Here is an 18,374-nt window from a genome sequence, read left to right as displayed (position 1 = left end):
TAAATGTCACAGTTTGAATACTTTCAGTTTTCCAATTATTAAAATCACATGGCACATCAGAAAACGGAAGAATGGGTATATGTACAGAGGGAATACTAAGGTTAATAATGTCTTCCTGCCTCCCCTACTACATACAGAAAACTTATTTCAGAGTTCTGGTTAAATAACCTCACACAATGCAAGAACATTAAAAATGTAAATTTTATAGATCATAATAATAATAGGGATGATCCCTAACATATTAGGTGGGCACCATATTAAACATTTTACATACTAAGCATTTTCCATGCATTGTTTAATGTGACATATTTGTAAATAAGGCCTAAACATTAGGTTCCTCATTTGCGACATGGTCACGCATCTGATCAATGACCAAGCTGCGAATGGAACTGAAGTGAGTCTGAATTAAAAAGCCAGCTGTTAACCAATGTGCTAGATGGTTGTGTGCAGTAAGAGGGAACAAAGCGTCTCTCAGGTAGATTAATAAAAACAAATCTGAATTAGGAGGACAAATGAGAGGTATGGTATTTCTATATTTATACACTGGACTTGCCACCAGGAAGAATGGGTGCCCTCAGTTAGAAGGAATTTGAGCTTCCAGATATATTCCGTAGGCTATCAGCCTCAAAAATATTCACCAGGATCAATGTGTTATCTGTTTTTTGGAAATCTAAATATAATTTACCAAGGTAAGATAATGTATGATCAGTTAAGAAGACAGGGCCAGTCAATATTGTCTGGATGGCTATATCAAACATTTTTTTTAAGATTTCTTCCTTTCTTTTTTTTTTTAAGATTTTATTTATTTATTTGACAGAGAGAGAAGAGAGAGAGTACAAGCAGGCAGAGCAGCAGGCAGAGGCAGAGGGAGAAGCAGGCTCCACGCTGAGCAGGGAACCTGACATGGGACTCGATCCCAGGACCCTGGGATCATGACCTGAGCCGAAGGTAGATGCTTAACCAACTGAGCTACCCAGGCACCCCAAGATTCATTTATTTCTTTGAGAGAGAGACAGAGCGCATGAGCACGTGGGGGGAGGGGCAGAGGGAGAGAATCTCAAGCAGACTCCCTGCTGAGTGTGCAGCCAGACGCAGGGCTTGATCTCATGACCCATGAGATCATGACTCCAGTCGAAACCAAGAGTTGGATGCTCAACTGACTGAGCCACCCAGGCGCCCCCAAACATTCTTTGAGAGAGAGGCAGGCAGAGAGTAACTTAACAAACTAGAGAATAGTCATTGGAGGAAAAAAGAAGAAATACATGAAAGTAAAGTAAATGACTGAATAAAATATTAAAAGACATGTACAAGAAGGCCAATGGATGTAAGAGCTTCTTAGTAAGAGGAAAAAGAATAGTAAAAATCATAAATGAATAAAAATAGGAAAAGCTCTTCCTTCCAGAAGAAAGCAGACTATAACATGACTGTTAAATCACTCCTGAGAGATGAAATTAGAAAAATCACCATTTGGCAATCATTAGAGTAATAACTGGTTTGGGAAAAATCATCAGTCAATGTGAACACTTGTAGAGGAGACCATGCTGGAAAACAGGACCCTGAACCATTCTTAGAGCATCTCTCCACACGATACTTATTACCAAGGGAAATAGGGTAACTTTACAAGTGGAGAGATGCAGCTGATACCAGATGATGAAAGTGACCACCACCAGTAAGGGGACAGACAGCCACCATGTGCTCCTTGATCTGTTGCACTGAGAAGGATACAATGTTGCATCCTGCTCAAGCCCTACAACCTGAGTCTAATCCTGAGACAACATCACTCAAATCCAAATCAAGACATGCTATAAAATAACTGGTCTGGTTTTTTTCCAAAACTAATATGAAACACAAAGACTAAGGAATTGTTCTAAATTAAAAGAGTCGAAAGAGATATGGAAGCTGAACATAACACATGACGTAGGATTTCTTTTGCTATACAAGATATAACTGAGGTGATCAATGAAATACGACTGAGGTCTCTATTACTGTGTATTAGTGTTGTATCAATGTCGATTTGCTTATTTTGATAACTGCACCATAAGGGAATGTCCTTGTTTACGGGAAAAACACAGCAGAGTATTGAGGGGAGGATAAGGAAAATGTTGTAAGGGGACCCAGGTGGATCATAGACAGAAATTCTTGGTATTATTTCTGTAGCATGGCGGACATCTGACGTGAGGTTAGTCTGTAAGTCTTACCTGACTAAGTGAGTTAGTCTGAAGTCTGTAGGTCTGAAAGTAAAAAATATTACCCCCCAGAGAAGCAAAGCCTTTTTTTCTGCCCAGCCTGGACGCCTGCTGACGAGGGCCTGCTCATTTAGTGCAAAGTGAGAGGTCCTGGAGTTGATGAAATCGTTAAGGGGTAGAAGAGGTTGTTTTTAAACAAGCAATACTCACTTTCTGAATACCTTCTTCATTTACACACACTTTTGAGAAAATTTGTTTAAATATTTTGCTCAGGGCAAAGGCAAAAAACCGGATGGCTCCCAGACGCAGTTTGTGGCTCATTTCATCCAAAATCTCACAAACTTCCTCTCGGAGGACATCGACGGATTGAAGGGATTCCTTGGAAAGCTAGAAGGAAAGGGAAAGCAGGGATACGTCTCTGAAGAAAAGAAGCCAGAACTCTATTCACTCCAAGTGCTAGGACTAGTTCCAAATGGACCAATATTACATAGCTCAAAAATGCGACGTTTTCTTCCTCATTTAGTTTGACGTAATTTATTTTCCAACATAACTCAAGTAGATAAATGATCCTATTTCGACAATGTCAAAGACCGGAAATTCAAAAAGAATAGGCTCTCTAGGAGAGCATCTCACCTTTCCATTTGATTTGTTAATAAGCTTACAGCCAAAGTCTCTAAAATAAGCTGTTGCCCATGAACTAACTAGTGTGCTAGCACAGATATTTGGCAGTTTCTTTCAGCAGATGGCTGCAGCACTCCATCTGCTTGCTCCATGCTACTACAAGGTAATATACAAGGTAACATACAAGGTAAAAATACAAGATTAGGTTGAAGTAACCATTCGGACTATACCGCATACACAGGTCACTGGGACAAAACTCTCCAAAGTATCAAAGGTTAACTAGTAAAGTCAATGATCTTACACTGGAACTCTATTCCGAAGGCATACCACATCTTTTGTAAAGAGAACAAAATGTTGGCTATGTGCTAGGCCTGGGGGTGGGGACGAATAAGTCCATTTCTGTCCTCAGGGAACTCTAATTTGATGCCTTAAGCAAGCATGGTGAAAAAGAATGGCGTCTATGTGATAAATAATATTTATCCTTAGCAGAGGAGAATGTTCTGCTTTAGGATGAGGCCCAGAAGATGAGAGGGTAGGACGTGGAGTCCCAACTTCCTAAATTACATGCAGTGGAGAAATAGCTTCTCTTTTTTAAAATAATTGAGGTGAAATTAACATAGCATAAAATTAGCCATTTCAAACTAAACAATTCAGCGGCACTTCGTACCTTCCCAAATGGATAATCATCCTCTTAGCTCCATATTTATCTTTTTCAAGGAAATAGAGGAATCAATGGATTGGTGGTAAGGATGGATTTCAGGAAACCAGCCTAGGAAAAGGGAGTACACTTGGAAAACTATCAAAATAGCTCACCGGAGACGGAAAAGACCCCCCAAAAAGCAATAATAGGTGCTGAAGGGAAGGGGAAGGGCAGTGAGAAGCTCAGTTGTTTCGGGCAACAGAATGGATGGTGGGGCCATCCTGAAATTGGGGATAGAGAGCAGGGCTAGAAGGCAATGTGGTGCAGGGGTTGAGAAGGCAGATATACTGATTTTGAGGTGTCTGGAGACATATAAAGTAGCTGACCTGCAGGGAGTAGAACAATTGGAGAGAAGAGTCTGAACCCTGATAATCTAGCCAAGGCTAGAGATCCTGTTTGGGCATCACCAGACTACAGACGAAAATGGAAATGACGGGAGTGGATAAAACGGACCAGGGAGACTGCAGGGATGAAGATAAGAAGGCTGCGGGTTCAACCTTGAGAAATACTTAACCAGCGGATGGAAGAACTCATAAAGAGATTAACAAGGAAGATGATAAGAGAACTGTACTGTGTGATGCCATAAATGTCAAGGTAGGACAGTCCTGCAGGAGAGTGTGTCCAACAAAAACTGACACAGTAAAGATGCAGCGAAGACTAAAGGAACCCCTTGGATTGGGTCACTTGGAGATCCACGGTAACCTTTACTGGAGTACAGCAACCTGCTGCAAGTGGGAAGTGAACGGCAAAGGACTCACTACACGTTTGAGGAGCTGGGATGAGAAAGGAAGAAGAAATGGAGCATTAAAAAGAATGAATACATGGCTGAGAGGGCCTTCCCCTCACCAGGAAGTGCTGATGCCAGCTAAGCCTGTGCAGAAGGCTGAAGAGGAGGACACACTAGTCCCCTGGGGATCTGAAAGAATTGGGCAGATGAAGGACACAGCTGAGTAGGCTGGTCTGTTCAGAAGGCATGGCCTTCTCTAGGATTGGAGGAAAGCAGAGAAGCAGAGAATGACCTGAGCTCTTATTCTGTGCAATCGGGCTTCTCATTTGCCCAACAGATATGTATATCCTTCCAGATTCTTCTTCTTGGAAACCTTAGATAAGATTAAAAGATGAGCAATAGCTTTATAACTCCTTGTCCCAGTGTTGTCCCTTTTCAGTCTGTTCTTCACATCACAAACCTGAGTGGTTTCTTTTCTTTTTTTAAAGATTTTACGTATGTATTTATTTGGGGGACAGAGAACACAAGCAGGGGGAAGGGCAGAGAGAGAGGGAGAAGCAGACTCCCCTGCTGAGCAGGAAGCCCAACATGGGGCTTGATCCCAGGACCCCGGGATCGTGACCTCAGCTGAAGGCAGATGCTTCACTGACTGAGCCACCCATTCGCCCCTGAGTGGTATCTTAAATGCAGAAGTGATCTCATCTTTCCCAAGCTAAAAGCCCTTCAATGGCTGCATTGCATTCCGTGAGACTAAGGCAGCCTGAGTTGGCAGCAGAGATGGAAAGAAACAGACAAGAGCAATTGAGGAGAGCAAATTGCCAGCTCTTAGTGACTGACAGCACAGGAAGGGAAAGCAAGAAGCTGAAGACGGCACCCAGATTTTTGGTATGGGCAGCAGGCATATGGAGAGGCCGTTCTTGGAGATATGCAAAACTGGGTGTGGGGGGATGCACACGGTACAGTGGTGGGAGTGGGAGGGTCAAAGAGCTTGATTCAGACATCCTGAATGTGAGATGTTTTTGGATTTTCCAAGTAGGTATTCCAGTAGACATAAAAATATATGTATGAAACTCAAAAGAGATCTGGGCTGAAGCAATAGATACCAATTATTATTTACTACATATTGTTATTTATTTATAATAGCAAATTATTATAATAATATAATATAGTAGGGAGACATCAGCATAAGGAAGGTATTTACAATTCTGGTAATAAATAAAACTGCCCAGTGAGCAGGAAAAATAAGAAGGGATTAGAACAAAATCTTGAGGAACAGCAGCATTTAAAGAGACAGGCAAAGGAAAAGAAGCCCATAAAGACAACTGAGGAAAGATCAACAAGATTTGGTTGGGGGGGGCACCTGGCTGGTTCAGTTGAAGCATGCAACTCTTGATCTCGGGACTGTGGGTTCGAGCCCCACATTGGGTGTAGAGATTACTTAAAAATAAAATCTTAAAAAAAAAGATTTGGTGGATAAGGGGGGAGAATATGGTATCACAGAAAGAAAGGTGGGAGAGTGAGCCAAAGGCTATGAAGGATGCCAACAAGGTTGATTTCAGCCATCAGGAAGGAATCACTCACAGTCTTGGGAAGAGCAATTACAGTGGGTTAGAAACTGGATCCCAATGAGCTGCATATACACGGAGGGTGAGAAAGTACAGTCCCAAGTATAGCAAACACAGCCGACTTCTTCCAGGAGTAGAGCAGAAGTGGGAAAGGAAATGCTGAGTCATAGGGGAGAAGCAATATGCCCAAACGAGGCTGATTTCAGCTAGAAGAGGATGGAACAAGTTCAGTGATGATGGTAAAGAGCTAATGAAGAGGAAGAAGTTGAAGACATTTGAGGGGACAGACAATAAAGCAAAGTCCTTGAGCAGGACGGAGCAGGTGAAGTTCAGAGCAAAGGAGCAGGGGAGGGATTGAACTCCAACAGGAGAAAGAGCTCCCTGTCCCTTTTTAACAGGAGGGAAGAAGAGACTGAGGCTATCGGTGCAGGTAAATTAGCAGCTTGATCACAGGAAGCTGAGAGCTGTCATATAATGGTTTACATTTTCTTTGTGAAGTAGGAAGAAATGTCACCTCTTGAGGGTAAGGGGCCAAGGTTGGAGGCTCAGAAAGAATATGGGTGACAATGACATTCCCATTTTGGAGACCGGGAGAGCTCCCTGGGGAAACGAGGAATTCTTGGGTAACACAGAGGGCCCAGTTGTGTTGCATAACCCTGAGTTTATAACAATTCCAGTCTACCTACATTAAGTGATTTTTTTTCTCTCAGCAGCACAGCCAAGTTTGAGAAACACTGGCTTGTATCAGTTACGCTTAACCTGGCTCTGTATTAGGATTACTTGGGGAGCTTTTAAAAAAGAAAAAGAAAAAGATGCCTGGGTCCTATTCCAGACCAATTACATCAGAATCTCTGTGGACAGGACAAAAGCATTTTTTTCTTTCATTCATTCATACATTCATTCATTCATTCATTCAGGAAATACTTATCAAATGCACCTATGTGCTAGGCACTAGGAATACAGCAAAAAAAGAGATAAAATAATAGAATACAGGGGAAAAAAAGAGAGTCAGAAGAGAAATAAAAATTCTTGTCTTCATGGAGTTTCCGTACTAGTGGAAAATAACAGTTAACTTTCTATAAAAGTTCTCCAGGTGATTCTAACAAAGAGCCAGTACTGAGAACCACTGTCTTTAGCTTCTAATCGACAAGGAAACTTTACTTCACTTATGAAATAGGTCCAGTCAGAGAGGACTAATAGTTTCCCCATGATAAATCATGACAGACAGATTGAACCAAAAGGATTAGGAGGATAGGTCATATGCCCAAATTAGAAGAAAACAGACAGGGGAGTCTGGGTGGTTCAGTCGGAGAAGTGTCTGCCTTCGGCTCAGGTCATGATCTTGGAGTCAGGGCCTGAGCGCTGAGTCAGGCTCCCTGCTCAGCAGGGAGTTTGCTTCTCCCTCTGCTCCTCACCCAACTCGTGCTCTCTCTCTCTCTCTCTCACTCTCTCTCTCTCTCAAATAAATAACTAAAATCTTTAAAAAAATTTTTTAAAAAGAAGAAAACAGCAGAGATAAAGAATTTCTCTGAGGTTGTAGGCCTGACTAAATTCCATTTAAAAATCAATGGGGGGGGGCGCCTGGGTGGATCAGTCAGTTAAGCATCTGATCTCATGATCTGGGGGTCCTGGGATCAAGCTCCACGCTGGGGTCCCTGCTCAGCAGGGGAGTCTGCTTTTCCTGTCCCTTTGCCCCTGTTGTGTGCTCTCTCTCTCTCTCTCACTCACTTTCTATTTCAAATAAATAAATCTTTAAAAAAAAAGTCAATGGAGAACAGTATCTAAAGGTAAACCTCAAAGCCTGGGAGCACCTGGACAAAGTGACAGGGAGGGCCAGCCATGAAGAAGCGGTAATCGTGCCCATTGAACACTTCTATCTGATGTCTGCAAATGACACGTCCAAAACAGACCTTAGCTTTTCTCCTAAGCCCATTCCCTCTCCTAAATTCCCTATCTCAGTGAATTCTTCTGTCATCCTGTCTCTCTCTTCCTTCCCGTCATTCACCCTATTATACTCCACCTCTGAAATCAATCTTTCTTTCCCTTCCTTCTTTCCTTTTTTTTTTTTTTTTTTTTTAAAGACAGGGAACGAGAGAGGAGGAGGGAGCGGCAGAAGGTGAATCTTAAGCAGGCTCCATGCTCAGCAGGGAGCCCGATACAGGGCTCAATCTCACGATCCTGAAATCATGATCTGAGGTGAAATCTAGACTCGGACACTTAACTGACTGAGCCACCCAGGTACCCCTACACCTTAAATTTCTTAAATCTGTCCATCTCTGTTTCTACAACCACAGTCTAGGCAACTGTGATCCCACAAAGGGATTACTGGAAGAGTGTCATAACCAAACTTCTGTCTCCTTTGTTGCAGAATGGTGTTTCTAAAACATTAATTGATCAGGCCACACTCCGACCTGAAACCTTTCAATGGCTTTGCACCGTATGTAGGATAAAATCTAATTCCTCCGGATGGTTTATAAGATTTACTTTATTTATTATTTATTTTTAGAGCGAGAGAGAGTGAGCACGAGTAGGGGGAGCGCAAAGGGAAAGGAAGAGGGGAAGACAGAATCTCCAGCAGACTACCCACTGAGTGGGAGCCCAACGGGGGGGCTTGATCTCAAGACCCTGAGATCATGACTCAAGCTGAAGTCAGACGCTCAAATGACTGAGCCAGATGCCCCCTCTGGATGGTTTATAAAACCCTCTGTGATGTGGCCCCTGTCTCTAAATTCTTACCATGTTACCCCTTCTTTGCTCTCTTCGGTCTCATCATACTGAACTGCTTCTAGTACTGGGACTATGCATGTTCTCTAGTTGTTAAAATATGCTGGTGGTTCCCAAACTTTGCTATACTTTGGAACCAACTGGCCTTCTTCTTTTTTTTTTTTTTTGAGAAGAGAGAATGCGAGTGGGGGTTGGGTAGGGTCAGGGAGAGGGAGAAAGAGAGAATCTTAAGCAGGTGCCACACCCAGCATGGAGCCCTATAAGGGGCTCGATTTCACGACCCTGAGAACCTGACCTGAGCCGAAACCAAGAGTGGGACGCTTAACCAAATGAGCCACCCAGGCACCCCTCCACTGGGCTTCTTTAAAAACTACTACTAGGATGTCTGGCTCCTTCCCCAACATTCTGATTTAATTCATATGGGGGTGAGATCTACGCACAGGGATTCTTGAAAGTTTCTCCAGCAATTTTATTGTGCAGTGAGATTTAACCATGGGGAAAAAGTTATTTGCTCTGCTAGGAATACTTCTTCACCCACTTCACCTGGAAAACCTCTAACCATCTTTTAGGCATCATTTAAAAAAAAAATCACTTTTCTAATTCCTTACACAAAATTATTTGCCCTATAATTAGTGCCCCTGTACACTGGGCTCCCACTAGCATGTCTTGTATCATATTTCATTGTAATTGACTGTACAACTGTCATCATTCCCTGTCAGACTACAGTTGACCCCTGAACAATGTGGGGGCTGGGTGCCAACCCCCCATGTAGTTGAAAATCCACGTGTAACTTCTGACTCCCCCAAAACTTGATTAATAGCCTACTGTTGACTGACAGCCTTACCAATAACATAAACAGTTGATTTACACATATGTTTGATGTTACATGCATTATATACTGTATTCTCACAATAAAATAAGCTAGAGAAAGTGTTCTTACGAAAACTATACGGAAAACACATTTACAGTACTGTACTGTATTTATTGAAAAAAATCTATGTATAAGTGGACCTGTGCAGCTCAAACCTGTGTTGTTCCTTGTTGACAATGAACAAATCTGGCTGTGGTTGAAGAGGGAATCACTTACCTGTTTAATGACATAACGAACCTCTTCAGAATTGAGAACACTAGATTTAATATCACTTGGCTTGCAAGGAGTAATTCCCTTATAGACAAGAGGTGTGTAGCATTTCATTGCAAATTTCAAGTCACTGACATGCCTCCTCTCCTCTAAAATATCTTCAAATTCATCCCATTTTTTGAGCTCCTTCTGTGGGTAAGGCAAATGAAAGAAAGTAATGCACATACTATAAAGTAAATTAGGACAGATTAGAAACTACACTGGTAAGGTTTCATCTATGCCAGCATTTTTATGCTATGACATATGAACAAGAGCAGAGTGCACTGATAAGAGGTCTTCCTATACTAAGAAAAGGAAATGTAATGATAGTTGTGGTCAAAAAATGGATGTTGAATTATAATACTTTATTATTTCTGCTTACGATCTTTGTAAAGCCAGTACCCCTCTGGGAAAGTTAACAAAGATAGCAAAGATTGAGACACTAAGCTCTAGAATAATCTGAGCAACTTTACGAGCAACTTTATCTGACCAATTTTATCAAGCACATTGATAAATGTTTTGTCTGCCTCTTCTACTTAGCCTTAAAAATTAAAGCATACGATAGAAATTCGAAATTATGTCAAATGAAATCAAACTACATGGGTGCAAATAAAAGGAAAATTCACTTAAGAAAAAAGTGCTCCCACAGAAGCTATGGGCAAGCAGTCTGTACTCGCTATGACTACTTTCTCACCCATTTTTGACTCCCTATCGTTCAACTTCCAACCAAGCAGCCCTTGAAATCACTGTTTATCGGGCTACCAATGACTTCTGAATTGTTAATTCTTACAATTTTGTTTTTCTGATTATAAAAGTAATAATAGTAATAATGATAATTATAGCTAACATGTACAGTTGTTTCCTAAGTGTCAGGCACTATTCCAAGACACTCTTCCTTAATACGGGAAAGATATAACAATGGGAAAACCAAGGCATGGAGAAGCAAAATAACTCACTCAGGCTTCCACAGCCCGCAAAGGGCAGAGATATGATTCAAACTTGAGCCTTATGGCTTCACAGACCTTGCTCCTAACCTCTCTCCTATACTCCTCACCGTGTATGGAAAGTTTGGAAACATACAAGTAAATATAAATTGCCCATGATTTTATACCCCAGGAATAACTACTCTTTACCACTTCCCAGTTTCCTTATTTTTTTTCATTCACAGCTACACAAATATATAGTTTTTATTCAAAACGTGGACCATGCCAAATACAGTTTATCTTGCCTTTTCAAATGTTATGAGCATTTTCCTGCAGTAAATATTGTTTAAAAACATTTTAGTGGAGGCATGATCGCCTTTGTGTCCCCCAACTTCTTCAAATACTTTTTTTCCCCTGGTGACTGAAGGGCTGAGGTTTGGTCTTTACCCTCTTGGAGAAGTGCTGTTGAGAGGGTGGGGATGCCTGGTCATGCCTGGTTCCTGCCACTTCCATCTGAGATGAGAAGCCAAGAGCCACATCCCTTCTCCCTGGCTACCATGGGTTTTGCTGACATGAGGCTGTCTTCTCTCTGGGGTTGGGCAGAGCGTAGGAACTTACATCTTTTCTGCATTAACCTGTGAGAGCAACTGTCAACTTACTGGGGAAAAAGTGCTTTGAGACTCTGGGGCACTTAAATAGCAATTAGGTCACTTCTACTTCTTTACTTTAACAGGCACAGGGTTTTATCAAAAGGATTCCAATAAAATGTTTTAAAGCCAAAAAATAATTTTTTTCTAATTACCAAAGTGCTATATGTTCATTATAAAAATCTAGAAGACACAGTAAAGCACACAGAAGAAAATTAAAATCACCTGTTGTCCAATGACCCAGGGTCCATTTTAGTGGATGCTTTTTCTCTGGGCATGTAGGCACATTCCCTCCCCTGACACACATACATTTTGATTTGCCACCTGATTTTTCCACTTCATGTTATAAACGCTTCCCTTTCATTTAAGTTTCTTCCACCGCATTATTTTTTAATAATGGACATCTGAATTATTTTTCATGCACTGCTATTTTAAGAAAATGCATTATTTCTTTCAAATTTAATCATTAAACCCTGGTCTCTTTCTAGTCTTCATCTTCCTAGACCTCCCTCCGGCCTGACACCATTCTCAAGGGTGCCCTCCTTTCCCTCCAACCACCCCGAAATTTTCCTACTTTGGTTTTTAATTCACAACTCTTGTCGCAGCAGAAGATCCACCTCATTGCTCTAAACCAACGACTCTCAACCTGAGGGGAAAACTTCCCCCCAAAACTAGCATATGTCTTCTTTCCTCCCACTTCCCTAATGTTAACATCTCCAACCCTCTTACCTTCATACACCGTGCTGAGTCCTCACACCTACTCGACGGGCTTTAGATACTAATTATACACGCTGTTGAATCTCCTGCTCTGTTCTCTTCGCCCATGTGAGCTCCTCATAGACACATTTAGTTGCAAACACTTCACCATTGGGCTTCCCCAAACTGAGCTCATTTCTTCTCTGCACAATCCTACAACCTGATTATTTCCCAGAAATCTCAACAACCACGTACCTTGTACCTCCCTTTGCCTTATCCTAGACCCCTCCTCCCTCACCCTTACACACCATCCATCTAATCCTGTCCAGGTGGCCTTTAAGGATGTAGCAGGACTACTCAGTCACAGGTCCAGCCTGGGCACTTTACCACCATAGCCTCCTCACTGGTCTCCTTGCCCCTTTGAATCAACCCTTCATGCTGCCATGTGCTCTTCTCAAAACACAATTCTGACCAAATTGTTCCCTGCTTAAAATACTTCAATGACTCCCCACCTCCTTTAGAATTAAGACCTAAGCCACTTCTGGTATCACAGAATGACCTGGCCTGTCCTTCCCTCTGCAGACTCAAGGCCACCATGCTCAAGGTCTATTCAATAGCAAGTGATTTGCATTTCCCTAATACAATTCAGAGCGGAATTTCTTCTGGCCCTTGGCACACGCTCATCTCTGGGCCCCAAAGGCCTTTTTGTTCCTCTGTCATCCTTGCTCAGGCATCACAGCTGTGAAAACCCTCCTTGAGCTGCCCACAGGGATTGATTCTGCCCTTCTCATTAGAATGTCTTTACTTACCACCTACATCTATTAGGGTATGTAGCCATAACCCTGCAATTGTTCACATGTCTGTCTCCCTAAAATGCAATTCTCTTGAAATGGGAAACACATATCCTCTTTGTATTTCCAAGCATCAAGCTGCATTTGGATATTCCAAATGCATAACTGAATGACTAAATGTTGAAGTAATGGAAAAAGATGCAGACTGTTAAACTGAGGACATGACGAGGCATAGGGAGAATATAAACAGAAGAGCATTTACGAGTTTCAATACAAAAAGGGTAGCATGTAAAACATGTGAAGTATGCAAACATGAACATTTTAATGCCCACATATATAGAGAATATATGTGGGAAAAATCTAAGCTTTAGATTCTGGTGTAAAACTGCAGTCCTTGTAACATACTATACTCTTACTTCTGAGTTTCAAGAACCTTCTCAAATTTCACATTTCTCATTAGTAAAACAATAGTTTATATATAGACTCAGACTTGGTACAATGCAATAAACTACCATTATATACTATATAATTTTAGGGATAAAAGGGGACACAGAGACTTTCCACTTAGTGGTCTTGGGGAAGGAAAGAGAAAAGGATCAGAATCATCTGGGGAGACAAATATATAGCATATATATCAATATATACATGAACATATAAAATATTTACAAATACGTATACATGTACATACATACATATATACACACACACACAAACACAGAGACACAGAGAGAGAGGAGAGAGAGATGGAGAAAGAGAGACCCTTCCACACTGTTCATCTGGAAATACGTAGCCATCAACCACAGCTCCTGTTTACCTCCGTGTACCATTCCCAACTCTCCCCTCAACCTAGACTGAACTGATCACCTTCTCCTCTGAGCCTTGACTGAGCCTTTCACGACAGCATCTAAAGTGCTTCATTAACCGGGACTGGTATCGCCCCTACAAGACTATAAACTTCTTGTCTGTGTAGGTAATGTGTCTTATATGCTTTTGTAGTCCCAGTTCCTAGTAAGAATTCAATCATTGTAGAATGAAAAAAATAAATTACTGAATGAAGCCACTTCCTGAACCCTGCTGATGATGGCTCCCCAATATTCACAGGCTCAAGCTCAAACTGCCCCCAATCTGGTCCTACCCCGATGTCTAATCCAATAGGTTCTACTCCAGACTGCGCATGAGAATAACCTGGGCACTTTAAAAATATACTGTTGCCCAGGTCCCCCTAGAGATTTTTTTTTTTAAGTAGCCTCCACACCCTGAGACCGAGACCTGAGATAAAGAGTCAGACACTTAACTGACTGAGCACCCAGGTGCCCCTAGAGATTCTTGATTAATTTGGTCTGTGAAAGGTACCTGGGCATCAGAATGCTATTTTTTTTTAAAGATTTTATTTATTTATTTGACAAAGATAGAGAGAGCCAGCAAGAGAGGGAACACAAGCAGGGGGAGTGGGAGAGGAAGAAGCAGGCTCATAGCGGAGGAGCCTGATGTGGGGCTCGATCCCACAACGCCGGGATCACGCCCTGAGCCGAAGGCAGGCGCTTAACCGCTGTGCCACCCAGGCGCCCCCAGAATGCTTTTTTAGAGTACTCCAAGTGATTCCTACAGGCAGCTGGTGTTGGGCGTTAACTACTCATTCATTGGCCTCCCCTAAACCATGATGGAGAAGTATTTACCATCAGAAAATAAATATATTTACATGGCTACTTATCTAGGAACACAATACAAAGAGGAACCCAAAAAAGAAGGTGTAGTTTATTTCCCCCCTTTGTTTCTCACTCTTACTTTTTATAGCAGCTCTCCCTTATTTGTAGCTAAACAGCCTTCTCCTTGTATCTCCCTTCAGACTGCTCTGGAGGATCCATTCATTCAACAGATAGTTATGGAAAGCCCACAGTGTACCAGGCACTGTTCTACAGGCTGCGAATAAAGCATGAACAAGACAAAGAATGTGTAATGAAGGAGCCTACGCTTCCTTAAGGAAAGACAGCAAGTTTACTTAGGCATACTAGCAGTAGCATGCTGGTGAGTGTTTACATGAGGGCCCTGACTTATAGCATTCGCCATTTCTGTGGCATTTACACTCCCACCATGGTAGATGTCAAGCTACTGACATGACCTCACTGAACACAGAGCTGGGGAGAGATGTGTAGTAGCCATGATTATATAGGATTTCCATCTCAAAGTATCATAGACATAAATAACCTCAAAAGAGTAGATAATAGAAAAATCTAGTTAAAAAATTAGGAAATGCCGTTTCGAGTATTTGTTACTTTTGTATTTAACTGTAAATTTATAAAACTTAATCTTTAATTTTTAATAACAGCTGTGTTCCAACAATGGGCTCACAAACATCATGGAAAATTAACAATCAGCTTTGAGAGTCAATACAAGACTACTGCAGCACAACACTGGAAAGGGGATATAAAGAAAATAGAGTTATAAGCAGGAGTGACTGGACAGCTACTTTAGATTGAATGGCTGGGTAAGGCCTCTCTGAGAGGTGATATTTGAGCTGTGACCTCAAAAAAAAACCCAACCAACCAACCAAACAAACAAACCAAAAAACGGAGGGGGGGGGTAGAGTAGCAATGCAAATTTCCGGGAAAACAGCATGCCACACAGAGGAACAGCGAGCACTCTTGGGAGAGCATGCTTACTTTCTGAGAAACGGAAGGCCGGGGTGGTTGAAGCGCAGTGCACAGGATGAGTAAAATCAGGGAGGTAGCAATTATGAAGTCTTGTAAGATATTGTAAGGAATCCAGATTTTTCATTCAGATTTAACAGGAAGCCATAGTCAGGGTTCTAAGTATGCCAGTAATTCTCCAGCTCAGTCTTCTTTTCATTCTGTGGTCTCATTCAAAGATTGCAGGCAGACTTATGGCTTCACATACAATCTACTTGCTGATGTCTGACGAATCCATGTAGTTAGACCAGACCTTCCTCTTTTGCTCTGGTACCATATTTCTAACTCTATCTGGATGTCTCCCCCACATCTTGTGATGTATCAGGTCCATAACATAGTAATCCATAAGTTAAAAATCATTAATTTTACCACTGGCATCTCACACTGAACACATCCCGAACTGAAATTATTATATTACCCTGACTAAACCTGTTCCTCTTCCCAGATTTCCTATCAGCAAAGGCATCAACACTCACCCAGGTGCCAAATCACAGAAACCTCCTTTTCCTTCGCCACGGCATTTCCACGGTCCTAAATATCACACAAACGCACCCATCTCCCCTCTCCCCAGGCTCACTGCCATTGCCTCAGGCTTTCATCACTTCTCTGAATTCCTGCAATAGTGTTCTGCTGATCTCCATGCTTTCGGCATCAGATTCCTTCTCCAATCAGATTCTCCTCCTGCAGTCTCTACTCAAGTACAGGTTATCCACACAAATAACCACTCCAGAAATCTAGTCTTCTTAGACTTTCAAAAATACAAATCTGATCATCCTGAAGTGTTCCGTTAGAAAGTGAAGATTTTATCCTTACGGGTGTGTAAACCTGATATATAACGCCCCCCTAGGAAGTACCTTCTGCCTACCTCCTTAGTTTTGTTTCTCACGTCTCCTTTATTCCACACTTACCTAACTACTTGGTTCTCCCAAACATGCAAAGGAGTGGCTTTCTTACATGGACGCCTAGGCCAGTCTTCCTCTCCTCCCTCATCCCCCAGTCACACCTCAAAAACTCAGCTCAGGTGTCACTTTCATCTTAAAAACCTGCTCTGAAGCCCCGAACAGGTCAGGTGCTCCTTCCCGTTCCTCCCACAACACACTGTGCAGGATTCAGTCATTGCCCTTATCTCAACTGTAATTGTTTATTGCCGTGCCTTCCTTTCAATTCCATGGACGCAAGGGGTGGATCTTACACTTCCCCATCTTGGAAGTTGAGAATAACGAGTAGGACGCTGTAGGTAATGACTGCTGCAATGTTTGCTGCAATCAGGTGTTTCTTAAATATCTCTGAGCACTACTCTCACATTGGATGGAGTATTGCACAATAGGTGTGGCTGAGGAAATAAGGACAGTCTGAAATAGTAAGAAAAAGGTCATGTCGTGATGAAAGTATACTGTGCGGTTATGAGAGTAGTGAGGGTTCTACCCAGCTTCAGAAGCAGAAAAAGCTCACATACAATTGCCTTAATTTTTCATGTGAAAAAGTTGGCAAAAGTGTTATCATGAAAGAACCTGTGGTAAATAGGGAAGTTTTAAACTTCTCTATTAATTCACAAGTGCAAAGTTTTAGTCAACCCACAAACCGGCTTAGGGCTGAAAAAGCTACCTATGGCAAGTCAGATGGACACAGCAACCGGCTTCCCTACATGTCAGCTCTGCAATAGCAGAGTCAGAAAATGAGGCCAAAATAGTTCTACCACAGAGCTGTGGAGAGAAGGTCAATGAGCAGAGAGGTTAAAAGTGTAAAAATCCTCACACAAGTGGACAGTTGACAACAATTATAAGCCCAGAGCTCTCCACATCGAGGATACAAACTGGGACACCAGTATTCTTTGGGACACGGAGAAACATCTGTTTCCTCGACATATAGCCCTATACATCTCTTCTCTTTTGAAACTGAGTTTTTTTAAATCTTGTTTTGTCTTTTCCCTGTTATGACTTTCCTACGCAAATATCAAAGTCCAAAATTGGCACTAACCTGCAGGACACAGTAACATGCTTTTAAAATGCATTCTTTTATTTCCTTGTAAAGTAGATAAAAGTTAATTTAGTGGTTAAAAAAATATACATCCGTTAAAAAAATATATTGCCCCAGAATTGTGCAATCCTGAGAACTACAAAAGGTTCACCTCATAATTTCTTCACATACACTGTGAGTGACCAACACTGTGGTGTCAAAAAAGATCAGTTAAAATCAGGAGAGGGAAGAGGAGCCCTGGGGGTTGGAAGCAAGTTGGGAGAGGCTGGGTGGCATTAGTTGTCTTCCAAAATGACTTCTGCAAAAAGTAAGGATGGAAGACAAAAACGCAATAAAAATTTCCAGAAGTTCCAAATCTTCCTAGATTAAAAACTTTACGTCTTACAAACTCTATGCCCACATACAAGCCAAGTACTTTTATCCCAGGAACAGCACGGCAGCGAAAGGGCGGGGTGGGGAGCCGCATGCTGATGTATCTCAGGCCGGGTCAGACCCGCAGGTTTCTCAGGTTTAATGAAAAGGCAGCCCTCGCTAGAGACGGAGATCCAATTCTCACGCCTCATTCCTTTATCAGGGGCTTTCTGAAGGCCCCGTGCCTGGTGGAGGGAACAAGAAGGAACGAGTGGAAAAGAATCAGAGGAACCATCACCCAGAGAAACTTCTAAAAGCATAAACACATTTACACACGCACCGATACACCGTTGCCTTGGAAACCGAGTCAACCACCTAACCCCTCCTGTGCGGCCCTAGGACCCACTCTTTTGGGCCAGGGGTCGTGGCCCGTGGCAGGCCGGGACCGAGCGGGTGGGGTCCCCTCTCGTGGCCCCGCCCCGGGCCTCGTTTCCCTGGGCGCCTACCGAGTACAGGAGCACGACAGCGCCGGGACTGGCGGAGCCGACGGAGAAAGAGTTAGATGAACTGGAAGAATCCATGCTGCGGCTGCCGTCCCGGGCGGGGCCTGCAATTCTTTGCTAAGCGGTGGTGCTGCTGCTGCTGCTGGGGGCGGTTCT

At 42.4% G+C, this 18,374-nt stretch overlaps 1 protein-coding gene across 2 annotated transcripts in view; it reads right to left on the bottom strand.

The window, feature by feature from the left end:
* Positions 1-18,360, bottom strand: part of GNPAT (glyceronephosphate O-acyltransferase) — a 39,624-nt gene extending 21,264 nt beyond the window's left edge. The window contains exons 1-3 of one of the 2 annotated variants that reach the window (XM_045783249.2): positions 18,222-18,360; positions 9,611-9,793; positions 2,397-2,573 (exon numbers count right to left, since the gene is read on the bottom strand). In XM_045783249.2, the coding sequence (XP_045639205.1) occupies positions 2,397-2,573; positions 9,611-9,793; positions 18,222-18,296 (435 nt within the window). In that variant the 5' untranslated portion in view covers positions 18,297-18,360. The remainder of the gene's footprint in view (positions 1-2,396; positions 2,574-9,610; positions 9,794-18,221) is intronic. The other variant, XM_087863117.1, reaches the window with a different exon arrangement.
* Positions 18,361-18,374: the final 14 nt, after the last annotated feature.

Source organism: Ursus americanus, chromosome 6, assembly GCF_024610735.1.
Source record: "Ursus americanus isolate L20-20 chromosome 6, mUrsAme1.1.p, whole genome shotgun sequence".
In the NCBI taxonomy this organism is placed as follows: Eukaryota; Metazoa; Chordata; class Mammalia; order Carnivora; family Ursidae; genus Ursus; species Ursus americanus.
The sequence above is the reverse complement of the archived record's forward strand: the minus strand, read 5'-3'. Positions and strand labels throughout refer to the sequence as shown.